Genomic DNA, 18,528 nt, shown 5'->3' on the forward strand with positions numbered 1-18,528 from the left:
AGCGTATATATAGAGACCTATACGAATCTATTTTCTGCTCTCTATAAAGAAAACTATGATATTTCTCATGGAATAAACAGCATTGGTTTATAAATAAGCAAATGTGGTGCACGTTCACCTTGCTCGCCATTTCCAAAGAGAAAAAAAAAGCAGAAGGACTCGCCATCCAAGAGCATCTCAGTCCTTCAGCGAAAAACAAAATGCTGTTTTCACAAACGCAAGTTAAGCATCCAAATCAAGAGCAGCTATGGCCATGGGTCCAGGCTGTTAAATTAAGCTTTCCCTTCTCCAGATGGACCGTACGCTCTGGGCGGGATTACCCAGCATTCTCCTCGGCGCGGGAAGACTTGAGCGAGACGACGCACAGGGTCAACACGGAGTAGTTTATGGCTACCAGAAAAGACGTGGTGTGGAGTACAGTGGTTTACTCGAGGGGCGTCAGGTGAAAGATACAGGTACGAGCACAAACAGGAACAAGGAAGGCAACTGAGTTTGTTTTCTTTCTTTTTTTTTCGTTGTTGTCTGCAGGCCTTATTGGCTGATATATCCTCACAAGCCACTTTCACGACCTCCAAGGCCAAACTCGTTTTCGCATCATAACTCAACCTCCAAAACAAGAGGCGTTCGCCCGCCAACATTGTCTGGCTGAGTCAAAAGATCTGACCAGCTTATAAACGGTTCATGTCCCATGGCACACTGGTACACCTGCTGCTTCACATTCATGTGATGGTAAAGTTGATATTTTGGTCGCCACGTCTCTGCCAGAGCTCCGACTGAGATCCACCGACCAAACTATGAGCCGCTGGTTCCTCCTCCCTGTAAATGTGCATTTGGCTGGTGGCGGGTAGCTTACGCTCACCAAAGACTTGACAGGTCGACAGCATGAGTAAGTTTGGACGTCTGGTCTGTTCAGTGTCCTAACGGTGACATCTGTTGAACCAAGAGTTGTTTGATTGTGTTCAAATAAAAGACAGATGGCAAAAACATCTGTGCTTTATTGAATTTCCACCCCTTTTTCAAAGTTTTAACTGAAGTCCTTAATGTAATTTTTTCCCCCCGAATCTAAGCTTTTGGGCTAAGCTTGGACAGAAGCTGCAAATGGGAGTGTTACACTAGAAACTGGATGGGTAGAGAGGAACCCAAGGAGTGGTGAAGACCTTAAACGCCATGGGAAGAAAATGTGAACACACCTGTTGAAAGAATATAACAGACTTCCAGGTGTAATGAGACAGGAACTAAACAGCCCTGCCTCATCGCCCTGCTAACAGTTTATCATTGCTGCGTCCACCGCTGAAATAAAGCTGATCACAAGTATGACTGGCCGGACATTTTTTTCAGATCAGTTAGAATAATCTCCTAAAGGACCACGGCAGACACTCTCCATTTGTTCGCCATTTGTTATGGCAGAAGCCAGGCCATGCTAACAATGCTAACATGCAAACAATGCTAACGATGCTAACAAGGCCATGCTAATCTCCTAAAGGGCCATGACAGAAACTCTCCATTTGTTTGCCATTTGTTATGGCAGAAGCCAGGCCATGCTAACAATGCTAACATGCAAACAATGCTAACAATGCTAACAAGGCCATGCTAACAAGCCAGGCCATGCAGACAATCCTGCATCACCTCACGTCCATCACTTTATTTTTTGCACGACCTGCCTGATCCAACCCACCGTTGCACTTTACAAAAACCATCACTTAAACGAGTCCATTTCAAAATGATAACCCTCAACGACACTCAAATCAGGAGCTGAGAGCCAAGCTACCTTCTTAGCATACAAAACAGGCCATCAAAAACAGAACTCGGCTGGACTCTTGGCCGATGATAAACTGAAGTCCAATGAAGAGGGAATATTTTGAAGCTGAAGAAAGCAACTGCATAAACAGTGAATATCCCTCGGGTGTTTGAGAGGCAGTAAACTCAAAATTCAGACACCTCTCTATGGGCTGAAATTAATCAAAGGCGGAGAAAACGTTACCGGGTTATCCGTTATTCCTAATGGTCAAACAAGGTTAAAGGAGCCAATTATTCCAGTAAGATTTATCCAGTGGGAACCTGAACAGGCTCTTTTCTAAATGTCTTCACTTTCAGGAGTAAAGAATCTTCCCTTTTCGCTTCACATAAGGTAAACTTAAAACTGAATTTGCAAGCCAGACACAAAAATCAACAGTGCAAAAGAATAGCTGAGATCATAACTCAAGTATTTCTATGTACAGTACCAGGATGAGGTGTAAGAACAGATCTCAGATTCAACAGATAGCACCTAAAAGAATGAATGAGAGACATGCCACTGTTTGGAGGAAATAAATTACAAACATCCCAGTGAATGTAGTCACCTCGCTGCATCACTACTCCCAAACAACCCCACAACCCCTTACCTACCTGCATCCTAGCCAGGACATGAAACAAACCTTGCCTGTCTACCAGCCGAAGTGTCTGGCTAAACCAAAAACTTCCATCACTTTTGCTTTTTTTATGTACTGACTAGAGTTTAAGAATAGAATAAGACCTCCACATAATTATTGGTTAGCTCTCAAAGTAGAAGGTGCAGAAGGCAAACTGACCAGTAAATGGGTGACCGTCACCAGCATCTTACCATCCTGAACCCCATGCCATCAAACATAATCCCTGCTTCAAATGAAAAACCAACAATCATCTTTTATACCCGACCATTAGGCTTAACACATCATTGGCTGTCTTTGACGTTACAACTCAGCTGTAACATACGATAAATAACCAGAAACACGCCTTAAATCTTAAGTCTTCAACCATGTGCCGTGAAGGGCCACATGTATGCCGTTTTTCATTCAAACCCAACATTACACCAGCTGATTTCGCATTAGCCCACCTTCAATTAGACAGGGGAGGACTAGTTAGTGAAATCAGATAGTGTAGTGTCGAGTTAGAATGAAAACCTGCATACACATGGATCTCTACGGCACATGGCTGAATACAACTATCCTCAACAGTATGGGTTCAATGACATTCTCTCATAAACAACAGGAACTTAAAAGACTGAAGAGCATCACAGGTGCCAGCTGGCTATCAAGAAAGCTTGCTCTGCCGTTCCCACAACAGTTCTTGCAGAAGTTTGCTGACTTGGACTCTAACATTTACAATGAATACATAATGCTTGTACTACTGGGCATTAGCACACACTGCTTGTAGCTATTGAAATTACTCAAGAGGAAACCTATTCACTTCCAGCGACAGATGAGATGTTAGTAAATGTTGCACACAATACGAGTGCAGCTCAACTTTTGGAGTGACAGTGCCAAACAGCAGCCGCTGCATTCAAGTCCCCCCCTACAGCTGAAATGGTTCAGCCATCAATCAGTTAGCTCACACTGACCATCACGCATTAGCACGGCAATGCGGTTGCTAGCAAAGACAGAGTGCAGAGTAAGGGTGCCAAGGGACGGTAAAGGGAAGCTGTGATTCCCAACAACCAGAGACACCATAAAAACACAAACCACCAGCATCCAATCACCATAACTTGTACTTGTAGTTCTAGTAACAACAGTCAACAACAGCGTTCTAACAAAACTATGGAGGTGTAAAAATGAGCTTGAGAGATTAAGTAGTCAAGGGGGGGAAAAAACAAGTCATTTAGTGTGGATTAAAGACAAGCCTGCAAAATCCCTTTGAGAAGATGTAAACCAAAGGATCTGAATATTGTAAGGATGAGATGAACGTGTTAATCAAAATACACCATCTGAATTGCTGATAATGTCCTGCAATCAAACTGTGTTAATAGCTAATACCACACGATGCAAGAGCACAACCTGCAAATGCTCCCCTCACTGTTGGGATCGGATAAGATGGGAGTCCTCTGATGCGACATTTTCCCATACTCCACTGGGGTGGCCTCCGCCAATGCCCTGTTTCTCACAATTTAATCCCAGAAGGCAGTTTTGACACAATCAATAAATCCCAATGATGTCATCTGAAACAGAGCTACAGACTGATGTAATGCAAAAGAGTGGGAGAAAAAAAAAAAAAAAAGACCCATACCAAGTAAATGGAGTAGAAGGAAGAAACGGTGCTCAACGTGCACAGTAAAGTGCTTTTTGTCTGCAAGCCCTGATCCAGGAAAGAAGGCGTTTTCTATGCTTGTTAGTGACGGGTGGCTCTGGGATATGGATATCATATAGCCCTGACTGGTATTTCCTTTTTTGTACACATTTGTGGAGGGGTATTTAAGAGGAGGGGCGGTGGCCCTACTGTGGGGACTTGGGGGGCGTGTGGTGGGGATCTTTGCTGGGGGTCTTCCCTGGATGTGGGGGCGGTGAGGGCCATCGGCCGGTTGGCTTGCGGGCCTCCCGGAGGGGTCTGCCTGTGGCGATAGCTGCCGACCCCGGCTTGGAGGGGGGGTATGTCTCTCTGGCTTTGGCCTCACCCCGGCTGTCTCCCGCTGGGGAAGAGGCATCAGAGCACTTCCTGTCCTCGCCTGCGGGGGCAGCACAGGCTGTCTTAGCTTCCTTCGGGGGCTGGGGCTGTTGTAGTGTCGGGGCGTCCTTGATCCGCTGGCAGATTTCAGCGTAGGAGGGCTTCCTCGACTCCTGACACGAAAACAGACGACAAAAACAAGTACTGATCATGTATAATGTATTGATGTGTAGCAGGTGAGGTATGTATCAGCAGTTTTGCCAGAGAGATCAGCAAAGTATCAAATTTTCATTTTCACAGTTTCAGTCTTTGTGTGGAGCCTTCCTATCTGAGTGAGTGGCCACTTCTCCCTGACTGAGACATCTGAAAGAACGTAAGCATCGAGAAGAAAAGCAGACAGCGGAGAAAGGGAAACAGTACTGACTGTGGCAGCACCGTTGACTTGCACAGATTTGCTGGCGGTGGACAGCGTGCCGGGAACCCGCTCCACAGATGTCTGCACCTCCTTCTGCTTCACCTCCAACACCTTCACCTCCCTGAAAACAAACACACAGGAAGCGATGCTGGGAGGTGATGGATTGGCCTGGTTTTAGGTTATGAGAAGAATATAAAATGAAACTGTCCAGTTACCAAGAAATAATTTGTATTAAACAGAAGTCAAAGAGGATTGAAGCAAAGTAAAACTAATGAATTCAAAATAATTTAGCATTTTATATTCAAAAATACAAATTAAAAGAGCAGAAAATGAAATGAGATTTTTCTAAAAAGCTTTTTAATAAAAAAGGAAATCTGATTCAAAATGTCAAAATTCCCCCCCCCCCATTCTATTCATTTCTATTTGGAGAATACGTTATATTTGATGATATCTGCCAATAACCACATCTCTGATAAACCCTTTCGGGAAACATCTTGACATGGACCAAAACAAACAACAAAACAGGTTGTTGAACTACAACCAGCCACTAACCAAACACTGGTTGACCTCAGACTGTGGCTGTGAAATATAACTAACTACTCTATCAGCCACTGGTTACAACAGGTAACCTAACACATTCGAGAAATTATATCTGATGGGCAGGTAAAACTGCAAGAAATGGTTTGTAAATCCTTGAATCCACCAGTGGGTGAAAACAAAACAACCAATCAAACAATAAATTCCCATGCCACATTTCAGATTTCAGTCTCAGTGAGGCCAATTGTGAGGCTCTGGTGTGGTACTTACACCGCAGGGTAGGGGGGGGCAGTGCTGAGGGGCGGCGCGGTGGCAAGGGGCGGGGCTGAAGTGGGTGTAGAGGTGGCGGGCGTTGGCTGGAAGCTTGGGGGCAGTGGGGAGAAGGCGGTCCGCAGCGGCTCCTTGGGCCCTCCAGCAGCGAGGGCACATGCAGTGCTGGCTTCAGATACAGTCTACAGGGACAACATACAGACAGGAAGGAAGTGAAATGAGGACATCGGTATAAGAGGAGGGACACTCGAAATGTTAAGTTTCTAACTGCAATCTGAAGGACCCACTTTATACCTCTGGACTATACAATAATATCATATCTATGATAATACATATAATACAATACGATAATATATGATACGATATATGATAATATATCTACAATATTACATCTGCGATACACAATAATGCAATGCTATTATATAGTGGTGACATAGGTGTATGTATCCCATGTCAGACAGCTGTGTTTGGGATTTGAATTCAGCTGTTGCACAGAGACGAGGCAAAACTAAATATCAAACACGTGAATGACCTAAAACCAGAAATAAGGACAGTTTCTTTTTATCTGTCTGTGTCATTAATCCACAAATAGGGCTGCATGTGTCGAGTCGTATGAAAAACAGTTAAGGTCCGATTTTATTGTAGCGTTTTATCAATTTTGCCTCTAGTTTGTTGGTGATGTGACAGCAAAATCCACATTTAGAATAAATAACGTCTCTCTTTACAACACAACACAACACAACACATTCTGCTGACATCTGGACAAATGTGATATGATTACCTGTAGCTGCTGTTGCACAAATAGACTAAGTGAAGCACACTTTCGGCTGTTTTCAGCGAGTAGCTACTTAACACATCATCTCCAGGAAAACATGCTTCTCTGACTGTATAGAAACCCTTCCAGAAAAACAGTACTGTCCCCGTGTGTCAGCACTGCATTAGATGACTGTCCCTCACCTGTTCCTTGGCGGTCCCGGGGACCGCAGGGCTAACCAGCCGGTTGTCAAAGACGTCGTCTGCCTTGAGCTGGCCAGCCGCCCCGGGCAGGGGTGGGAAGCTGGAGAGGCCCAGCTCGAAGCTCGGAGAAGGGGGCTTTGGGGGAGGGGGCGACTGGGGCGTCACTCTCTAAGGGCGAGGGGCATCATAGCACAGAGTCAGCACAATGCTAACGTAGACAAAGCAAAAACAGACTTTCACACAACAAAACATAGAAACTCAAACAAACTGAGATTTGTCCCCAACTGGGCATCAGAGGCAAAAACAAGGTGGGTCTTTTATTTGGTCACTCATCACAATCAGTTTTTAGCCAAGTTAGATTTACACATACGTAACTGAACTTAGTGGATAATCTTACATGCTCTGCAACCGAATCAACAAAAAGGGTATGACGGAGCAAAAAGGAAGGAACTTTAAAAAAAAGTTTTAATTAAAAGAAAACTAGGGACTGAGGTCAATAATGCTTTTCTAAAAGATGCAGAAAGGTGAGTTAACAGGGTAGAGGAGACTGAAAACGACAGATGATGTAAAGGTTGATACACAAAAAGAGAACTTACTGTAAACTTTTCATCCCTCTTTTTCCTAGAAGCAGAAACATTTTTCCTTTAAGAAAGAGAACATGTTCAATCCAAAAAGATCAATTCAACTTCATGCATACCCTAGCCTGACATTACATCCAATATGGCTGCTTACTAGGTAATAAATGGCATCAGTTCTCAACAAAAACCAACACACTACATGAATCTGAGGACATCAGACTGAAAAATATACACAACTTTGAAGTCAGAGAGTGAAAATGGTCTCGGTCCCTGTTTAAATGCGACTTGAACTTGACTAATGTTTGGCCTTGTTTTTGCTCTCGGTGTACTGGTGGGTGTAGTCACTGTTGGTATCTGTTTGGTCTGCAGGAAACATCTCTGGTTCTGCTGCTCATGTAGAGCAGACACACAACAGTGGTTCATGCTGTGAGGTGGACCATACAGCTGTAGGTGCAGTCTTGTACAGTCTGCATTGTTTTTAAGTCCCTGACGTCCTTGTATGTCAGTATGGACTGTAAAACTATGCACTGTTGATATGTCTCTGCACCACTATCACAAGTAATACAGTAGACGTGTAGGATTTAATGGTCACTAAACTTTTCAGTTTAAGGTTTACCAAATCTTAACTCCACCAGTAGATCTGATTTAGTTTTTAGATTTAGAAATGATCAGATTCCTTATCCCCCTTAAATTTCCAGACTTGAGTATATAACACGTTCAGCTGGTTGTGACATACCTTCCCCGGCCCATGCCTAGGGAGTAATCTGTGGTGATGGACTCGGCAACACGCCCTGTGCCGACACCGTCTCTCCGGGGGAAGGCCATGGTAGAGGGTAACCTGGCTCTGGGCTGGCCAGTGGGGAGTCGCGTCGGGGCACTGGTTCGAACCCCATTAAGGAGCCTGTTACTGGGGAAGCTGGAGAAGAGGCCTGGGCTGTCCAGAAGCCCTGAGCTACGGTCCACCGTGGGGATGCTCGGCCTCGGATGAGGCTTACCGTGGTTTCTGTAAATTGATAACACACACACACACACACACTGATGAGCCAAAACGTTATGACCACACACAGGTGAACCGAATAATGTCAGTCATCTCCAAACAAGGACACATGTCAAGGTCTGGGTAGATTAGATAGTAAGCGAATAATCAGTTCTCGAAGTCAGCATGTTGAATGCAGGAGAAATGGGCAGAAGTAAAGACCTGAGCGACTATGACAGGGGCGAAATTGTTATGGCCAGATGACTGGGTCAGAGCATCTCTGAAACGTCAAGGCTTGTGAGGTGCTCCCGGTCAGCTGTGGCAAATACCTACCAACAGTGGTTTGAGGAGGGACAAACCACAAACCGGCGACAGGGTGTTGGGCACCCAAGGCTCACCCATGCGCGAGGGCGATGAAGGCTATCCCGTCTGATCCGAACCGACAGAAGCTCAACTGTGGCACAAGTCAAAGACAATTTCAACGATGAATATGGGAGGAATGCATCACAACACAGTGCATTGCACCCTGCTGCGTAGCCGCAGACCAGTCAGAGTACCCATGATGACCCCTGTCCACTGTTGAAAGCCCATACAATGGGCATGTGAGTGTTGAAACTGGACCTTGGAGCAGTGGAAGAAGGTCACCCGGTCCAATGAGTCCCGTTTTCTTTTAGATCACATGGATGGCTCTATGACTCTAATCATGTTACTTTCACTCATATCCGAGGTAGCTGGCTTGTATAGAATTAGGAATCTAAGCCACAGACTCTTACTGGATACTTGTCCCAACCAGAGTTTGAACCCCTGATCTCTGGCATGGAAAGCAGACAGTCTTACCAACTGAGCTATCCAGCTGCTATCCAGACCGACAGGCAGGTCCTGGGTAACCAACCAGACATTGTGGTGGTTGACAAGGAACAGAAGACGGTAGTAGTGATCGATGTAGCAATCCCAAGGAACGGCAACATCAGGAAGAAAGAGCATGAGAAGCTAGAGAAATACCAAGGGCTGAGGGAAGTAGGAGCACTAGGGGCTGTGACCCCCAAACTGGGAGAGTGGCTCCAGCAGTTTCCAGGAAACACATCTGAGGTCTCTTTTCAAAAGAGTGTGGTCCTAGGAACAGCTAAGATACTGTGCCAAAAACTTAAACTCCCAGGCCTCTGGTAGAGGATCCAAGCTTGAGGAAGACACACACCACCCAAAAAACGGCGAGAGGGATATATATATACATATACATATAAATATATATACATAAAAATACAAATAATATGGGGAGCGACAGTGTCAATGTATTCGGTATGAGTGTTGAAAATAAACAAGACCTCTGTCGTATTTCACAAGTCAGCAAATCATTCACTGCTGATCTCAGCACAGGAGAACTGGAGGAACACAATGAACCAAAAATAATTCACCTTAGGCTACAGTCACACATGCGTGAATGCCCATCGCCTGCCGAGGCAAAATTTGTATCTTGTGCTGAATGTGGGCAGTGCAGGATGTGATGCCAAGTGGAGTCAACCACACACACTTATTTGCTATTGTGGATTTGCCGTCTGAAGTTCACCTAAGCTGAACTCCACACGGAGCAGAGATGCGAATTTCCTTTGCCACCGGAAGCAACTGGTTTGTTTTTTTCCCCACCACTTTGCTCACATAAAATGGAAGGCCCAATGTCCACACACACGAACTCAAGGACTGCGGCATTTTCCTGCTAACTCCGTGAGGGCTTAGGGCTGTCCCACTGTCAAATCGTCAAGTGCATGAGGGCTTTCTTGCTGACATTTGTAGCCCCTATGCACACTTTCCCTAAGTCCGCATTTCTGCAGACTTTGGCTGAAGAATTGCCCACAGTTCATAGGGTTGTGACATTAAACATGGGGTTACCAGGGGAAGCCCGGAAATGTGTGTGTGTATATATATATATATATATATATATATATATATATATATATATATATATATATATATAAAGGGTAAATAAACAAGCATGGAAAGATACACGGGCACATAAAAAAACATAAAACAGAGGAATGCATGTATATGCTATATTACACACCTAGTTTATTCAACCTTTTTTTTGTTGCTCAATGATAGTGTGATGATAAATTGATTATTTGACAATTACCTTACGTTCACTCTGTAAGGCAGCAGCCTGGAAGACATTCAAATCAGGCAGTCGGTCACTTAAGTGCCTTGGCCATGAGCAAAGTAAAAAAACGTAAAATAAAAAGACCCCAACCTGGGGCGTCTGGGTAGTGTAGCGGTCTATTCCGTTGCCTACCAACACGGGGATCTCCGGTTGGAATCCCCGCGTTACCTCCGGCTTGGTCAGACGTACCTACAGACACAGTTGGCCGTGTCTGTAGATGGGAAGCCAGATGTGGGTATGTGTCCTGGTCACTGCACTAGCGCCCCCTCTAGTCAGTCGGGGCACCTATTTGGGGGGGGGGGGACTGGGGGGGGGGATAGTGTGATCCTCCCATGTGCTTCGTCCCCCTGGTTAAACGCCTCACTATCAGGTGAAAAGAAGCAGCTGGCAACTCCACATATATTGGAGGAGGCATGTGGTAGTCTGCAGCCCTCCTCGGATCGGCAGAGGAGGTGGAGCAACAACCAGGATGGCTAGGAAGAGTGGGGTAATTGGCTGGGTAAAATTGGTGAGAAAAACAGGGGGAGAGAAAAAAAAAACCCAAACAGTAGTATGAAAGGTGTTTTGTGGTCATCAAGGTATTTTTATGTAACAACGTGCTGTCCCATTCCGATTTATGCCAGTTTCCATCCCTTGCAGCCTCTAACACTCGAGCACTTATTGGGTGACGTCATCTAAGCCCGTGAGGGTTCAGGGCTTAGGCCTTGGGGGGACATTAGGATTGGGCTGAAGTGAACGGGAGGCGAATATTCGCCAATGTTAATTTCGTGCACGTGTGACCACACCCATTCATGTCGCTGGTATGTTTAACTGACCTTATGAGGGGGATTAGACAGGGAAATGCCATAGACTCTAATGTTGAAACTCCATTATAAAAATACAATTTCAAGAGCAGTATTAATCACAGTCACAACTGGAAATCATCTCAGTAGCTACAATAAAACACCTCCCACGGCTGAGCTACGTTTTCTTTTGTTGCTTTAGAAAAATGAAAGTCACTTGCCTTCATTTATTTCTTTTAATCATGTAAACAGCGACGATTTAAGAAATCGATGATTAAACACAAGTCTAAACACATCGGAAAACCAAACAAGACGCATCTGCTCGGTTTCCCCGATGTACAAATCACGGCGGACAGTCAGCTGAGACTGACGAAGTCACTTCCACGAGTGATGAAACACTTCTCCCACTAAACGCTGTGTCCAGATGAACCGATTCACCTTTCTGGGACTCCAGTTAAATGTGTTTATTTAGGGGGAAATCATCTCAGATGAAAGAAAATCTTTACAAACTTGCCAGCCACAGTGGCCGGAGGACAAAATATATTTCCCGTCTCTTCATGATAATCAGATGTGATTATTCAAGATTATGATTCTGGATTTTAGATTTTGCAAACACAACAATAACAACTGTATGGTTTCTTAATATTACTACAAACCTTGTTACTACTCTTCCTACTACTACTTTATTGATCCCATTAGTCGTCTTTTTCTCTCCTGCCACCTAACAAATGGGATGGACTGCAGGGTCAGTGTCTTGCTCAAGGACACTTCGGCAGGGTGGATACTTGCCAGCGTTGGTGCTTACATCGGAGTCCTGAAGCTGAAGGACAGTTTCCTGAAGCACTACAACATTCTGCTGTCCCACATAAATCCACTCCTAACTGGAAGATTTTCGTGCACCTGACTGTAGCGTCCTTATTTGCTGGATAGCTTCCGTAAGCTACACCAAACAAGTGTATTGTGGGTGACGGACTGTGGCGTCGGATCAGTTTGAATCCCATGAATAGTGATTTGAGCCCATGTAATCATTCATAGAAAGCAAGTACAACCATCCACTGACCCATCTGAGCAGCTCTCGTGTATTTCATATACCTATGGATGCTTCCTTCTCATTTAATTCTGCTGTTATGTTAGTGTAAAAAAAAAAAACTAGTGGAAAAATGTTTGCCAGCAACCGTGTTTAACATGTCAAAAACAAGCCACTTAAAAAGCCACACTTACATTGTAATGACATTTACATCTAATTGTAGTTTTTGTTTACAAAAGGTGAATTTTAATGTTAGTTTTGCTTTCGACACAGAAAAATTGTCTTTGGCCAACATTTTCTGTTGCAGTGTCCATCAACGAAATTACACAAAGTTTAAGGGTTATCATTCAAGTTTGAGGCACTGAGTGACGCGAGCAAGCGGGCTGGAAGCTCAGCGTCTTACACAAGGACAGTGGCGGCACAAACCCCAAGAATTTAACCTTGCTGTTTCATAATTTAAACATCTTGGTGCCCACAAGCAAAACACGGGACTAAACTTAACAGGGAGGGGACTAACCTGTTCCTGGGAGAGTAGTGTCGGACAGTGAGAGGTGAAGTCGCCGGTTTGAAACTGTGTGACGTCGTGAATCCATTGATGAACTGCGTGTTGTGAAACGGAGTAACCTGGTGAATGAGGAAGAAAGGCCGAGGGATTTTTTTTTAGTACATCTGAGATTAATTTAATGAGGGGGAATAATTAACAGCATTAGAGTACTCATGTCTTATTCATAACACTTACTGCCCCCCCCAAAGGGGGGGTCACTATTAGCACACCGCTAAAACTTCATCATAAATTATAGATACTGGGTGACGTAACACATTTAATTACAAAATGATGTTGTATTTACAGTTTGTGGCCTCTCAGTTATTCACTGAACCTCATAACAGTAAAGGTAGCACGTCAGTTTAACCCTGACATTGTCCGTGCCTTGCTCTACCATTGACCTAAACAGGGAATGGAACTTGCGACCCTCACAGCGTTAGTGCCATGCTCTATCCATTGAGCGATATGGGACCACAGACTTAATTTATCGTCTCAAAAGCACTTTGTAACCTCTCTGAAAGGTACTTCATGTGATCTGCAGTAGTAGTACTTCATGTGATCAGCGGTAGTAGTACCATCAGTAGCAACAGAATTCCAAAGCAGAATCAAGAATCAATAGATACTGACGTCGGCAGGTTCTCCTTACCAGTGTGGGGTCCAGGAAACTGTGTGTAGCTGACCAGGCCTGTGGGGTGATGAGGCTGTAGAGGGGGAACTGTTGCTGGGGGCTGTACACCGGGGGGATGTAGTAGGACGTGTAGCGCTGCTGAGCATACAGGTTCACCTCCACTGGTCGGTAACCGTTCTTTGGTATGAAAGTGTTGATAGCGATTGCCTTCGCTTTTATCCGTGCCTGCCGGCGAGAACAAAAGAATATGTTTGGGTGTTACTAGTGTTTACCATATGACATATACGACACAAATTACAGTGTAAACACATTCAGCTCCCATTGGTTCTGTCCATGAGGGCTGTGAGGAAGAGCAAAGGGTGCAGAATAAATTGAAGTCAAGATTTTCTGGGAAGAGCTCTGCCAAGAGAGGCTTTTATGAAGTGGCACTAAAGTGGCTTTTCACAAATTAAGGGGCCTTTTTTTAAGTGTGATGTCACGCAAACTCTCGGTGAACCTATTAAGTGGAGATTTGTGAGTCCTCTACCACAGGCCATTGTTTGTCTATGTGTGACGTAACAGTTAATTATGTATGAGGGAGAAAAACTATGTTTTTCCTGTGCTTGTGGAAAGGCATTACAACAAGCAAAACAAATGAACACAATACACAAAACAAAAAAGAAATATTTGTGGTCAAATAAATAAACCAGTGGAAAGAGGGGTAGACAGAATAACCATTTTAGTGAAAGGCGGACAGGCTGTAGTGTCTGTTATAGTATACACTATGACACACAAGAGAAAAGTAAACTAAATCTTAAAGGTGTTATACCTCGACTTTCCTGAATTTCAACATGACTAGGTAATACCAGCAGGGGTGGCTTAATGGTACTGATTGAAACCAAGTAAATGACCCTGTTTACACTTGGTTTTAAAACGTGTTTTGGGCCATCAGATCACAAGTGGACAGCGAGGCACATCACCGTTTACACCTGTGTCTATCATGCATCTCCAAATGCATCCTGCTGACCACTTGTGATCAGATTTCGTTACTCCGTCCTTGTTGGGGACGCATCAGCGTTTACACTACAAAAGATATGTGGTCAAATGCGTCCCAGACCACCTCGGCAAGTGGGGTTTGAGTAATCGGTTCACAAAACGTTTTGGTGGTCGTTTACACTTGTATTTTAGCGCTGTTCACTTGTGAGCCGATCGCAGAAACGCATTTTAAAACCAAGTGTAAACGGGGCCAACGAGTCATAGCCCCAACTCTCCAGATTTCTGAATTTAAAAAACACGGTAGCCGGGCTGACCGACTGGCTTTTGTTGTTTTGATTCACCATAAACCTTAAGACTTAGCTCACATTTGCCGCTCCTCTGAGAACTTTGCAGCTATCGCAGCAAACAATATTTACTGAGGCCATTTGAAAATGGCAGATGTCAACAAAGGTGCCATGTATCCTTTTTTTTTTCAAATTTGTGTTATGGTTGCACTGATTTATTGTTGTTAACAGCGTGAATGGCACATCCAAAATCTGTACTGACAGTTTTTGCACATGTACCCTGTTCTTGCACTTTAATTTCTCTAAGTACTTTGATAAGTACATTTATTTCTCACTTGTGTGTGAGCCAGCAAAAGAAGCATTTCATTATGGGAATTATAAACTTGCTTTTCATATATGACAAATAAACTCGAAACTTGAGGTGAGGATTCAAGTAGAATTAAACAAAAAAACTTTTGATGCACCCTGTGGCTGTCTCAAACCACAACCTGAGGGCAAAGTCCTACTAGAAAAGGTGACAGGGTAATATGTTGATAGGGCTCTTTTAAACCAGAGAGGTGATGCTTTATTAAAGTTCGATGGTCAGGCCAGGCGGCACACTGTCATGTTCTGTTAAGGGATCCTGAAGGTCTGGCTTAGCATCTGCCTGAAGAGATCGCCAAACCAGTTCAACAGTCTTAACCTACAGGCTTTATGCTGGATCCGTTTTGTATTGGCATCAGTAAGGATATCCTGTGGTGTGTCAGTGATCTTGTCTGGGACTTCGTCAAACTGTTAAGAATTTCTTTTTCCAGCCTCACACAGTATCTACTACTACTACTACTACTTTCGGCTGCTCCCGTTAGGGGTCACCACAGCGGATCATCCGTTTCCATCTCTTCCTGTCCTCTACATCTTCCTGTCCCATCAGCCAACTGCATGCCCTCCCTCACCACATCCAATCCATAAACCTCCTCTTTGGCCTTCCTCTTTTCCCTGGCAGCTCCATATTCAGCATCCTTCTCCCAATATACCCAGCATCTCTCCTCCACACATGTCCAAACCATCTCAATCTTGCCTCTCTTGCTTTGTCTGCAAACCGTCTAACCTGAGCTGTCCCTCTAATACACTCGTTCCTAATCCTGTCCTCCTCCATCACTCCCAATGAAAATCTTAGTATCTTTAACTCTGCCACCTCCAGCTCCGCCTCCTGTCTTTTCATCAGTGCCACTGTCTCCAAACCATATCACAGAGCTGGTCTCACTACCATCTTGTAAACCTTCCCTTTAACTCTTGCTGGTACCCTTCCGTCACAAATCACTCTTGACACTCTTCTCCACCCACTCCACCCTGCCTGCCCTCTCTTCTGCACTCCCCGTTACTTTGGACAGTTGACCCCAAGTATTTAAACTCATATGCCTTCGTCACCTCTACTCCTTGCATCCTCACCATCCCACTGTCCTCCCTCTCATTCACACATATATATTCCGTCTTGCTCTTACTGATTTTTATTCCTCCACCTCTCCTGGTTCTCCTCTGCACCCTACTCTCGCTACAGATCACAATGTCATCCACACGGTCTCACAGGGTATATCTACCTTAATCGGCTTCCCTTGGAAGGTCTTCACCTCTTCTCTGAGATATTGATATGCCTGTAAAGGAAAAAGATGAAGGTTAAATGGAATTTAAATTTGAATCTCCCAAGACAGAGAAATATGGGGTTGGATATAAGTAAACTTTTCAATGATGCTTTAGTTCTGAGAAATTTTCAATGAATGACAGCAGACTGATCTTTAATTCTTAGGTGGTGGCATTGATAGGTCGCAAAGGGGTCAAAAAAGTGTGGAGGTAAAGAAACGCGAGGCAAGGAAGATATATTTTGTTTATTTCAATCTGCAACAGAAGAAGCACAAATACAGAGGAGAAAGTTGTGGGAGAGGTGAGGGGGATTTGAAAGTGAGAGGTGAGTAGCAGTACGGTTGGAGGTTAAACTGAACAATTTCTAGTCACGTCCTCACCTTCTGTGCATCTGCCTCTGATTCAAAGGTAATGAACCAGTTGTCATTGTAGGCAAACTCACAGTTGATGAACTTGGGTAAGTTGTCCCCTTTGAAAAGAGCCTCCACCTCCTTGACAAGAAAAACCAACACAAAAATTCTCACTTGGATTTGACAGGCGATAAAATAGTTACACAACATTGCTTTCTCTTGGCCCATAATGACACCCGTTTTAATCTCTGCATTTACCAACACAAAGTTCTAATTTTAACCGGTCTGGTTGACACCAAGCTCTGATATGATCCACTTATTCTTTTTAAACCAAAATAGACATGGACATGTCGTCTGAGGTCACTGTACCCAAAAAGATTGAGATGTAAACGACTTTCTCCGTTAGTGAAGCTATTCATTGTTCTGTATGGAAAAGATAAGAATACCAAATAGCTTTGCCCTGGTTTTCTGATCTATCCCATGTGGCTTCTGGTCCAACACTTAAGGGCTGGGGAGAATTCATTTCATACAGATCCTTTATTTAAGACGAGGCACAGGCTCAGCATTGCTATCAGTGCATCCCTACTTTCCAAAAAAGACCATCTTGATTACTGTTACTTTAAAGTAGTCTGATAGAATGACTAATTTCCTAAATTTGTTTCTGTTAAACCTTCCAACTTCTTCAATAAGCAGAACAAGAAACTTCAGACCACAGACTTTCTTCATAAATAATAAAGAGGATAACAGTTGCGTAATGGGGAAGACCTATTGTAATTGCTTCTATAGCACAGTTTGCTGGTTAAATTTGCTGGTTTTTCACTTGGCCGTAGGGTTGTCAACTCCTTGAAATGGAAATAAGGAACAGGGGACAGGGACGGGGGTTGGATGGACGGGGCGGCGTGGGCATAACAAATATAATGTGCCTTACACTATACACACACACACACACACACATATATATATATATATATATATGTATACACATTTTATATATAATAAGGAACGATTCCTTATTTTAAGGAACGGTTGGCAACCCTACTTGGCCGGCTGAGTGAAAACAAACAAACGTTTAATTTTCTGCCCTCCTGAAGACAAAGGCTAACTTAAAGAAAACACCGTTTTGAATTGAAAACTCAAACTCTCTATATTAGACCTGTCACTCATTTCTTTAAGCAAGCCAACTGACACCCAGCAGCAGGAGCACAAGACATCTCAATTTGGTTTGAAACATAGTGACTTTAAAACCAAACCATCAAACAGATCCCGCCAGAAGACTTGCACAGGATTACCAACCCAACAAGGTGCTGAAGATGAAGATGAAGATGTCATCTTTGTTATACACCTGAATTGCTGAACCCAAAACCCTCTGCACTTAGAACCCCTGACAACATAGCTTCCTGTGATGAGGACCATAAACCAGCACAGTGCTGGAAATGATTCGTCAGGAAGGAGAAATGACAGAGCACTTCCAGCTGAACAAAATGATAGCTGTTTGCATGTGAGGATACATTCATTTTTCTATCCCTTTTCAAACGATTTTGTGTATTTTAAGACCTGGAAATAACTACACAATAGACTTTAGACCGAGAGGCATATGTATCTCCTCCCATGTCATGGTGTGTGGATTAGTGTGAGGTGTGGAACCAGCGACAAGGTCTACTGACCTCTATGGGCGTGCTCTCTGGGACTTCTCTGAGGATGACTATGCAGCGGTTCTGGTTGGGCCGGACCTTCTCTCCCTTCTCATCCACCTGGACTAGCGGCAGGGCTGCACACAGAAACAAGACCAAATGGCTAACTCAAAACACAACTTTGGTTCTAACCAGGGTTTGGACAAAATGACCATTAAGCAGGTGTGATCAAACTTATTTTTGGGGACGTCCGGGTAGCGTAGCTGTCTATTCCATTGCCTACCAACACGAGGGGATCGGCGGTTCGAATCCCTGTGTTACCTCCGGCTTGGTCGGGCGTCCCTACAGACACAATTGGCTGTGTCTGCGGGTGGGAAGCCGGACGTGGGTGTGTGTCCTGGTTGCTGCACTAGCGC

At 44.2% G+C, this 18,528-nt stretch overlaps 1 protein-coding gene across 1 annotated transcript in view; it reads right to left on the minus strand.

Annotated features, from left to right (window-relative positions):
* Positions 1-4,223: 4,223 nt before the first annotated feature.
* The window catches only part of larp4b (La ribonucleoprotein 4B), a 65,207-nt gene continuing 50,902 nt past the window's right edge, over positions 4,224-18,528 (minus strand). Inside the window, exons 7-17 of the mRNA XM_056293461.1 lie at positions 18,146-18,249; positions 16,512-16,622; positions 16,092-16,145; positions 13,274-13,480; positions 12,601-12,707; positions 7,886-8,152; positions 7,168-7,213; positions 6,572-6,739; positions 5,615-5,796; positions 4,817-4,928; positions 4,224-4,565 (exon numbers count right to left, since the gene is read on the minus strand). Coding sequence (XP_056149436.1) covers positions 4,224-4,565; positions 4,817-4,928; positions 5,615-5,796; positions 6,572-6,739; positions 7,168-7,213; positions 7,886-8,152; positions 12,601-12,707; positions 13,274-13,480; positions 16,092-16,145; positions 16,512-16,622; positions 18,146-18,249 — 1,700 coding nt within the window. The remainder of the gene's footprint in view (positions 4,566-4,816; positions 4,929-5,614; positions 5,797-6,571; positions 6,740-7,167; positions 7,214-7,885; positions 8,153-12,600; positions 12,708-13,273; positions 13,481-16,091; positions 16,146-16,511; positions 16,623-18,145; positions 18,250-18,528) is intronic.

The sequence above is a fragment of the Lampris incognitus genome, chromosome 14 (genome assembly GCF_029633865.1).
Source record: "Lampris incognitus isolate fLamInc1 chromosome 14, fLamInc1.hap2, whole genome shotgun sequence".
Lineage (NCBI taxonomy): Eukaryota > Metazoa > Chordata > Actinopteri > Lampriformes > Lampridae > Lampris > Lampris incognitus.